Raw genomic sequence first — 10,998 nt, 5'->3', positions numbered from 1 at the left:
TTTTTTTTTTTTTTGATTTATGTAGCGATGAGGTCTCGCTGCCCAGGCAGGTCTCGAACCCGCGGGCTCAGGCAATCCACTCACCTCAGCCTCCCAAAGGTGCGGGATTATAGGCTGAGCCACTGAGCCCAGCTGACAATTCTATTTTTAATGCTCACTCCTACCAGTACGTAACACAATAATTTTAACACACTTTCTCCTATCTTCTTCATCAACTTTTCAGTCTTTGATAAGATTATCTGTGATTTTAGATCCAAACATCTTTAATACAGTCATACTTCTGTATTTGAGGGGGACTGGTTCCATGATCCCCTATGAATACTAAAAACCAAGGATGCTCAAGTCCCTTATATAAAATGGCATAGCACTTGCATATAAGCTACACGTCTATTTTCTATTTTTAAAAATATTGTAAATCCAGGGTTGGCTGAATCCACTGATGTGGAACCCACAGATACAGAGGGCTGACTGTACTTTATTTATATGACATTTTATATCTTCTTTATGAACAATTTTTTAATCAAACTCAGTTTGGTGACAGAATTTATCATTTTTCAGACAACTGTGTTTTTAATATTCACTCACTCCTACTTGTTCTTTTGGCCACAGCCAGATCCCAGAGCAGGGGAAAGGAAAGACAGAGACCTCTGTGTAAACGTCAGCCTGGCCCCTCCCCTACAGCAGTGATGGGACCCAGGCCTGCTTAGAAAACAACTTGCTTTTCCTTGATTTTTACATTTTTATTCACCTCTATCAGTTGGCATGTCTTGAAGTAATTTTTTAAAAAGGAGATGCAGAGGCTTTACATATTGGCTTTTGTATGTGTGAAATGTTGCCTTTCCATCAGCAAAAGCACTTGATTTTATGCTTTTGCACAAAATTCTGTGGTCAGCTCATATTGCCTTTGTGGTTTGAATTGCTTCTGCCCTTCAGTTAATTTTGATTCCTCTTTTTCCCCCTCTAACCTGCATTTAAGCAAAGTATAACACACATACAATGTGTATAAAGCATGCATGTACAGCCGAATAATATAAACCCAAAATCCATGTTGTTGCTACCTGGGTAAAAAAAAAAAAAAATCAGTCTTTGTCAGCATCGCCTCCACATATCCTTTTTAACACTTAGTGCAGGAGTCACTGCTGAGAAGTTGTCTCTGAATCCTCAGAAGGAGTAAAGTCCTCCTTGTTGGCCTTGGCATATTTCAGTCATTGCACTAGACTATGGACTACTTCAGGGCAGGGACTGTATCTTTGTTTTCATTAAACTTACCACAGTGCTAGGCACCTACCAGGCTCTCAATAAATATTTGTTAAACTACTGAATGATAGATTTGATTGCATAAACATTGGAGACAAGATTTAAAAATCTAGCAGTCTGAAATCATGTGGAACAAATACACCATAAAAATATTAATATCCTTAGTATGTAAAGAGATCTTGGCCTGGCACAGTGGCTGCCACCTGTAGTGCCAACAATTTAGGAGACCAAGGTGAGCGGATCACTTGAGGCCAAAAGTTCGAGACCAACCTTGTTCACATAGGGAGACCCTGTCTCTACAAAAAAAAAAAAAAAATAGTTTGGCTTGGTGACTTGTGTCTATAATCCTACCTACTGAGGAGGCTAAGGCTGAAGGATTGCTTGAGCCAAGGAATTTGAGGCTGCTATGAGCTATGATTGTATCACTGCACTCCAGCCTGGGTGACAGTGAGACCTGTATCCAAAAGTAAATAAATAAATAAAGAACTCTTACAAATCTATAATAAAACCGCTTAAGATTTCAGACAATAAACAGACAATTCTCAAAAAGGGAAATGATTATTAAATATAAAACATTCCAACTTACCATAAATAGTAAATTTATAAAAACAAGATATCTTTTTTTACCTCTCAAAACAATAGTATTTTTAAATAGTGAAACTCAGTTCTGATAAGTACCATGTGGATAGAAGTATGAATTAGTTCAAAGCTTCTGGGTGATAGTTGGCAGCTTGTTTTAAGTACCCCAAGGTGTTCAGACCCTTTGATACTGCAATCCCAGTTCTAGAATCTTGTTCTTAAGAACATCTGAAATGTGGACAAAACTTTGGCATAGAGTTGCTCAAAACAGCCAAACTGAGCAAAGCCAAAATCTAAAAATTGAGGGAAAACATTAACTGATTGCGTGAAAGTTTTGTGAACAATTGTTATTTTCCAAAATGTCTCAATGAGGTAGCGTTATTTTTAAAATCTTAAAAAAGATTTAAAAATCATTAAAAACCTGCTCGTTTGTCTGAGCCAGTCACGATTAGGGTTCACAAATAACAGCATGCCCCCTTGCCACTCTCATTTATCCCTGGTTAATTTGGTTTCTATGGAGAATATAGTCTGGAGGGGAAGGAATATATTTATATATGAAGACTAATAACATTGCTCCACCACCCCCCCCCCCCCCCCCCCCACCCCACTGAGCCCCTTGCGTGGTGGGAGGGATGGATACCAATATAGAATTAGAATGGACCTCAAGGTCCAAATAAGATTGGTTCTTACCCACTCCCAAAGCGCATGTGTGGATTCAGGGCTGTTGTCTTGTCCATTTCCTCCATGGATACATTGTAAGCCCCCACAATGGTGCCTGCCACAGGACAGGCATTCAGTAGATATATTTGCACAGATAAATTGATGTTGCTAGGGCTTTTTCTGGTGGCAAGGTTTTAGTTTGCTTTTTTGATTGCTGTTTTCATGTCTCTATGCAAATAGTGAGCTGAGAAGCTAACTTGTCATTCCGTGGGTTATTAAAACCCATGTTGGGGCCAAGGCCCACTTGGGCTTTGACGACTATCTCAGTCCCCCGTCTGACCCCTCTCTGAGGTGCCTGTAAACCTAAGATCTGAGTAACCGATGTTTCTATGTCCAGAAGTTCTTCAAGATCCTCCTAGGATCTAGGATAAAGGCTCTCTGAGGGGAGGGGGAGGGGGTGCAGGCTGCCAGGACACAATCAGAGGGCCAGTGCCCTCATCACCCACTGGAGGACTTTGTCTTTCTTGCTGAGGTGATCATTTCACAGACTTGAGCCTTTGATCTCTATTTGGTCAGTCACGTGACCTTCCCATCATGCAGTCAGAAGCAAGGCATGGGAGAATGGCGACTGAAAATCAGCATCTCCACTAGATGAGCTCTGATGGGTAATGTTTTGTCTATTCTTTCAGCTTCGCAACAACAAGGCAAAAGATGTCTGTTTGGACCAGGGGCCGCTGGAGAACCACACAGCAATATTGTACCCATGCCACGGCTGGGGACCGCAGGTAGGAGCTCGTCTCTGATTGGGAAGGGAGTAAAATCACATCACCAGACCACAGAGTCCCTGTGAGACTTCAGGATGCGTCTTTTGTCCTCTGCTTGGTAGTTGTTATCTATTCTGGGACTTTCAGGAGAAGGTGGAAGCCTTCTGGTTGTTTCTCTGGAAAAACTAGGGGAAAGATTCACAAGTAGTTGTTGCATCAGCACAGATACTAAGAGGATCACTGTGCAGGTTTCATATTGACAGGAAAAGATGGGTAAGTCACAGTCATTTGCTAATATGCAAATATGTACCGTATGTGCATATGTTGTCATTATAACCAAATCTACCTGCTTATGACTTGGAAGAAATAGCAGACTTCCCTCGTGAGAACGTGATTGACACATCCATCCTGAAGGAGCATCATTAGTTCCATGGTAAGTATGACCCAGACCCCAAATGCTGGTTTGAGAGCAACGTGCTGATGGGGAAGGGAGAGAGTGTTTGTAGGAGCATTTCAGAGAACACACCAGATAATTTAAAAAGGGCAAAGCGATTAACCAACAAGTGAAAACAGAGCCCTGATAAATGAATTTCCTTTGACGGCTTTGTGGTAGCCAGCAGAGAGAGAGAGAGAGAGAGAGAGAGAGAGAGAGAGAGAGAGAGAGAGAGAGAGAGTTTGTACACAAAGAGCTTACCAGAAACCCTCTAAGACTGGGAGAAAATGCATCCAAAAATGTCACTAGACTTGACATTCATAAAAATGTAAAACATATGTCAACCAGTAGTAACAAAAGGCAAACCACAAATTGGGAAAACATTTCAATTACAGAGGGTTACTGGACGGTGGGTTCCAAGTCAGGCTCACAGATTTTCTCTGGATCTGTTTGCTCATGCATAAGAGGAAAGCACTGGACAAGACCCCTGTAAACTCCCTCTTTTTCTCTCCTGTTCTGTGAAGACACACATTCACAGGCAAAGTCCCATTCATCATACACACACACCCATGCGTGTACACATAAAGGCTCATGGATCTTCTCTGCATGTAGCAGCTTTGCTTACCTATGAGACCAGCTCTTGAAAAGAGAGAGCCATATGCCCTTTGCCATCATTGTAAGTAGTTCTCAGAGTCCAGACCCTCTGCCTCCCACCAAAGGTAGGGTGATGTCAGACAGGTCTGGCTGTGGATAAAAGAACAAGTAGGAATGAGTATTAAAAATACAGTTGTCTGAAAAATGGTAAATTCTGTCACCGTACTGAGTTTAATTTAAAAGTTTTTCATAAAGAAGATATAAAATGAGCCGGGCTCAGTGGCTCAGCCCGTAATCCCGCGCCTTTGGGAGGCTGAGGTGAGTGGATTGTCTGAGCCTGCGTGTTTGGGACTCACCTGGGCAACTTGGTGAGACCTCATCTCTACAATTAAAAAAAAAATTAGCCGGGCATGTTAGCATGTGCCTGTAGTTCCAGCTACTTGGAAGGCTGAGGGGGAAGGATCGCCTGAGCCCAGCAAGTCGAGACTGGTGGTCGAGAACATGCCAATGACCTCCAGCCTGGGTGACAGAGTGAGACTCCAACTAAAAAAAAAAGAAGAAAAATAGAAAGTAGATGTGCAGCTTATATGCAAATACTACACCCTTTTATATCAGGGACTTGAACATCCTCAGATTTTAGTATTCATGGGGGATCATGGGATCAAATCCCCCTCAAATACTGAAGTATGACTGTATTAAAAATGTTTAGGTCTAAAATCACAGATAATACTATCAAAGACTGAAAAATTGGTGAAAAAGGCAGGGAAAAGTGTTAAAATTCTTTAATTCTTACAGGAACTCTGGAAGATAGGCAGGCAGCATGAGGAAACTGAGGCACAGAGGGGCAAGTGCCTGTGAGCAAAGCAACCTAGAACTCAGACCTTCTAGCACAACCAAAGCATTTTAAGTTCATGTCCAGTCCGTTTGAATTAAAATTATTTTTGAGCCCACCACCACCTACATTTGGCTAAAGGTGCCTATGGGGAGCAGGAGAATGATGGGAAGCCTGGACCTGTCCCTGTCTCTGAAAGCTGCCCATGGGAAAACACGAGTTAGCATTAAAGGCAATGTGGACTAAAGAATCCACTGCACATCTTCATCCATTCCTACATTCATTCACTCAACAAATACGTCTTGATCACCTAGACGCTAGTCATAGCTGTACACAGGCGGTTGATAAGATACAGTCCCTGCTCTCAAGTGGAGAAACACATAAAGAGGCAGAAGACCAACAGTATCGTAGTGCATGTAGCCCAGGGTACTGGGAGGTAGGAGGTGACCCAGTTTTGGCTGGGGCTTTGAATGCAGGAGAGAAAGGATATTGAGAGAGAAGGCAGAAGAGAAGCCTGATGTGGGGGAGCACACCGAGACTCTGGCCTGCACACTGCTTTGTGCAGCAGGAATCACCCGCAAGTCTTGTGAAATACCGGCTTCTGGGCCTCATCCCCTAGTTTCTGGATCAGGAGATCTGGGGCAGGGCCTGAGATTTTGCATGTCTAACAAGTTTCTGGGTGATGCTGATGCTGCTGTTCTGAGGAGTTGGGACTTGATTGAGAGGATGCTGGGAAGTCATTGGAGGGCTCACGCTAGGAGGATGGTATGTTTAGATGGGCTACAGCCAGGCCTGGAAGGACTAAGAGGCTGTGTCTTGGAATAGACCAGATGAAAAGCTAGCAGTTCACCCTAGCTAGTTGTGGGCCAAGATAACTGGGAGATGGATGGTACTGGACCAGGGACCTGAAGAGGGCACACAGAGGGTGAGAGGCGAGGTCCAGCATACACCCACACCATCTTCTTAGGATGCCCACAGCCTCTGGCCCAGGCAGCAAGAGCCCGGATGCTGAGCCTGGGGGGTTCCACTCCTGAGCCACATGGCTATGCCTGACCACCCTTTTGGGATGTTTCAGGAGTCATTGTTAGGAACATTTAACTCTCGGGTTTCTTTTTCCATTCTTCTGAATAAGTAACATTTGAGCTGAGTACTTATTAATCGTGGCATAATAGAGGCTATGCCATTTAAATACTGGCATTATCAAAAGCTGGCCTGAGGAAGCCAACTCCTCCTGTGAATGAGAAAGGGAATGAAGATGGTCTAGCAAAGTCTTCCAGAGACGTGAGAGCTTCCCCTTGTGGTGCTTGGCCGTCACATTTTGCTTTGGATGTTTCTGGGAAAGCTTTACTAAGTCTCCTAGAAAACTCTGGCTGAACTTGAGGACCGGGATGTTGGGGCAGCTGTGTCTGCCTTCTGTGGCCCTGTGGCCCCCCCTTTCCAGCACTCTACCCTCCCTGTCTGCCCTGGCTACCCAGAATACTCTCTAAGGCCCTTGTGATGCCCACACACCCATACACAGCCTGGTACGGTGCTCTGTCAATTTGACCTTCCTTATCCCTCTCTTCAGAGCCTTTATTCCTTCCCTCAGGGTCCTGCCCAGTGACCACTCACTAAACAGATCTGGCAGGCGTGCCTGCATGACTCAAACCAGCCTCCCACCCCAGACAACAGGGTTGACATTTAATGACATCTTTCACTCTGAAGGTGACCACCTGCTGACTCCCTCCCCAGGCAGGAGTTAGGCATCAAGTCTCCCTTTCTGTTGGGAGCTTGGTGGCATTCATAGCGCAGTACCGAGGCATTTGCTAGGAAATAGCTGGAATTCATCTTTCCCCAGTTCCATCTGCGTGTGGAATTTTTCCAAATGCACACTCCTGTCATTTAGTTGATTATGGAACAACAAGCCAGATTAGGCTGCTCGTGGCCCGCCCCGGCTCTGGGATGAACACCTATAAGCTACAAGTGGGCCCTGGTTGCTTTCTGTCAGCTGATTTTTTTTTTAAGTCAACCTAATGTTGCTTTCTGTCCTTCCACGTGTTCTGAATTAGATAGCACCCTCGGCTCGGCTCTTCAGCTGCCAGGCGGTCCCTCCACTTGTTCATCAAGGCTCCCCCCTCCCCGATCCCACTCCCCCTAAGCAAGGAGTCCTGTCTCCTGATCAACCGGCATCTCTTTAAACTGCTCTGCGAGTGCTGTGGGCGAGCAGCGCCGGAATCAGAGCTCCTATAACCAGGCAACTCCCAGCAGAAGGAATTGGTGTTCCGTGGACATTGTTAGCTTAATTAATGGATTCCATGTTGTAATTTATTATCAAACAGCAATTAAACAGAAATAAAATAGGCACCAAGGAGGGTAATTTCCTGTCTTGCAACATGTGTTTGTCAACAAGATGGAAACGGTTCCCGGTCACTCAGAGAGCCGGCTCGCTCTCAAGTGTCTGTTGCCTCGGTTTTGGCTGGGTACTAATTTGGATTAGACAAACATCCGCTTCTTTTTGGAGCCTAAGTTTTATTTAAAAATAGAACGTCAGAGGCACAGCGGCAGCCTTTGGTGTCAGCTTGAATCCGTTTAGAGAAAGAGGTCTTGTTTAAGGAGACCCAAAGCCCCCCACCCTGGTGCCAGGCTGTTGCCTTCCTGGGTCCACGCCCAGGATGGGTCCCTAAGCTGGAGCAACCATACGAAAACCCTGCAGCTTCAGCTGTCCCATGGGGCCATTGGCTTCCTCTGCCAGGCCCTCTGCCAGGCCCTTCCTGCTGTCTCTCCAGACAGCTGATCCACCTTCTCCAGCCACAGCTTCTGATTTCTCCCCAGAGGCAAAGGTACTATCTGGAAGAGAGAAGGGGATGGAGCAGTGCTGTCCGCAGAGGCATTCCTTAGCATGTTCCCCAGTCCTTAACTCTCTGGATTGGCTCTGAACCTGCCCTCTCAGGCCCCTGCAGAAGATCTGCCACTCAGTTCCTCCTGGTGCCTCTTGAGGTAGTGTCTGGTCCAGAGTTCCATGTTCCAGCCCCTGCCAAGGGACAGCTCTGAGTGCTCTGGGCCAGGGCTGGGCTAAGACAAGGAACAGAAATGCCGATAAGACCCATCTCTGTTTTTGGTGACATGCTTAATCCTCACAACTGCCCTGCCTGGTAGATAGTAACGTCCTCCCATCCACTTTTTAATGTTAACGAGAAAACTGACACTCAGGTGGAACAATGCCAGTTGTCACTTGGATATCCTATGACTCCTGATCTTGGAGACTGTCCTATGTTATCTGGTGAATTCTAGGGGATATCTCTCATTTCCTTGAAGCCCTGAGTGTCTCTAGCCCCCAGGAAGGCATAGTGGAAAGGCTTGAAGTAAGCACAGAGGAATGGAACATGAGCACCAAAGGGCAGAAGCAGGGGAAAAATAACACAGTTGACTGAGGCAGGTGCTTCGGGGCGGCCAGAAGAGACAGAGCATTGAAAGCCCCAAGGGCCAGGGAGAAGGACAGGGTTCGCCCCTGGGTGAAAGGCTGGGGACCTCCCACCCAGCATTTCTGGTGTGGTCCAGGGACATTGCCGACGGTCTGGGGACTTGCTGCAACCGCAGCTTCCTGAGTCCAACCCCAGGCCTCCTGAAGCTGGGCTCTGGGATTCTGTGTGGTCACAAACATCGCCAGGTGCTTTTCCTTTTCAATTGACAACTATTTATTGAGTATCGATTCTGGACAAGGCTATGTGTTAAATCTTAGAGGTAGTAATTATATGTCCCTGTTTCCCCAAAACAGGCCCTGTTCAGGCCTAGTATTCCAAACTTTAATTTTTTTTCAAATATGTAATGCTTTCTCAGTTTTTTTATGTGGGTTTTTTTTTTCATTTCTAAGGTAAAATTTACTCTTTATAATGTATTTAGTATTGCAAGTTTTGATAAACACATATGATCAAGTAATTACACCATAATGAAAATATAAAGCAGTTCTGCCATCCCCAAAATTCCTTTGAGCCCCTTTGCTGGCATCCCTCCCCCTACCCACACATACTTTTACACACAACAAATTTGGGAACCAGAACGGGGAGTGTTCATGGGCATTGCCTTTGCGCTGCTCATGTACAAACCTAAAACCTCCAGCTGTGACTTCCTCCCAAGCTGAGGCTCACCGCCCTGGGCAACCCACACCATGGGCAGGGCATGACCAGCGAAGAGTTCCCAGCATGGTGGCCCTGGAGATTTCAAGGAACACTCTTTAAAAACAGCTGCTGGTGATAAAGGAATGCTCTTAAGGCCAGGAGTGTACCATGGAAAGGCACTGAGGGTGTCCGACCCTGTTGGAGGTCACCAGGCTCTGTCCCCAGGACCTTTCTGATTCAATGGGCTCAGGGGAGGGCATTAACGACCTCTCCTCTGTCTGTCCTCCCCATCAATACATCTTCCTCTTCCTCTCCCTCCTTTTCTGAGAGGCTCACATCCCTTCCCTCAGTTAATTCATCACCAGAATGACAGATGAGAATTCTTTTATCCCATAATTAAATTTAATCTGATCTTGGACTCATTCTCTGATGGCTTCATCTTTTAAGCGATACATCATCCAAACACCTTGTCATTATGATGCATTGTGCCAATAAGGCACTAGTGCCCTGCTGCAGCGACAGGACTCCAATGAGCGATTAGCATGTAGAAGACACTCCTCAGCGCCATCGGAAAACGCAGACGTAAACGCAGACGTAGATGACATCCAGCAGCCTCGTGGCTTCCAAATGTGATCATGCAAAGTGCTGAGGCTCGGGACAGAGCCCTTGAGAGCACATGAAAGTTAACACCCAAGAAAAGATGGCTTTGCTCCAAAACACAGACCTGAGATTCTGGGAATATGCCTTTCTCTATTTGGTAAGAAGCAAACCCAGTGATCCCTTTCCATCCATGGGTATCTGATTTCTGGAAAGCACCATCAGGTCAAAGCAGGGGAACTTTAGACCTGGTGGGAAAACAAGGTTGGGGGACTGAGGGACAGGTATTTTCCATGCTGAGAACACCTACTGCAGGTGTAAGAGAGAGAGGAGACAGAAAGCAGGAGGGAAAATACAGGTGTGTTACAAATCTGAAATTCGACCCCATGGGTGTTCTGTGCCACTCATTTTCATTTTCCATTTTCAGTCTCTTATGCAATTTTTTTTACAAAAAACCCTCCCCTGTATTCCAATGCAACACATAAATTTATTTTCCCTTCTTGCAGGTAGTAAGAATATGAAGAGTCTTTTTGTTATTGGTGCTCCTCTCACTCAGCTTCTCTGAAAATATTCAAAGCGTTTCTGATTCTATTACTTTGGGTTGTTAACACCTGCCTCCCAGGCCCTGCGTCTGTCATCCCCATCAGCCTGCGTGTGCTTCCTTCTCACCCTCCTTCTTCGCAGACTGCCATGCGGTACAGGGTGACGGGCTTTCTGATTGCTGAGATTTTTCTGAGGCTGCGGGGAACCCAAGCCTCTTTCTCTGCCATCTGCTTGGCTTCCCTTTTCTATTTCCAGTCCCCAGTTCTCACTTTCTAATTATCCCTGACAAGTGGCTCTCACAGTCCACATACAGGGAACGACAGTGCTGGATTTCCTAAATGGCATCCAGAAGTCAGGGCCACATGTACAGGCACACCTTGTTTTTCTGTGCTTCACTTCATGACACTTTGCAGATGTTGGGTTTTTCACAAGTTAAAGGTTTGTGGCATGTCTACACCGAGCCAGTCAATCGGCACCATTTTGTCCACAGCAAGTGTTCCCTTTGTCGGTGTCACATTTGGGTAATTCTCACAGCTTTTCAAACTTTGTCACTATTATTATATTCGTTAAGATGATCAGTGGTCAAGCCGGACTCCGTGGCTCAGCCTGTAATCCCGCACCTTTGGGAGGCTGAGGTGAGTGGAT

The 10,998-nt window shown here is 45.6% G+C and overlaps 1 protein-coding gene across 1 annotated transcript in view; it reads left to right on the top strand.

Moving 5' to 3' along the window:
• LOC103270144 (putative polypeptide N-acetylgalactosaminyltransferase-like protein 3) overlaps positions 1–10,998 on the top strand; it is a 121,219-nt gene that overhangs the window by 77,218 nt on the left and 33,003 nt on the right. The window contains exon 4 of the mRNA XM_021717422.1: positions 3,186–3,281. Coding sequence (XP_021573097.1) covers positions 3,186–3,281 — 96 coding nt within the window. The remainder of the gene's footprint in view (positions 1–3,185; positions 3,282–10,998) is intronic.

Source organism: Carlito syrichta, unplaced genomic scaffold, assembly GCF_000164805.1.
Source record: "Carlito syrichta isolate Samal-C Ts95f unplaced genomic scaffold, Tarsius_syrichta-2.0.1 Scaffold309734, whole genome shotgun sequence".
Taxonomy (NCBI): Eukaryota; Metazoa; Chordata; class Mammalia; order Primates; family Tarsiidae; genus Carlito; species Carlito syrichta.
This window is presented reverse-complemented; position numbering and strand designations above follow the sequence as displayed.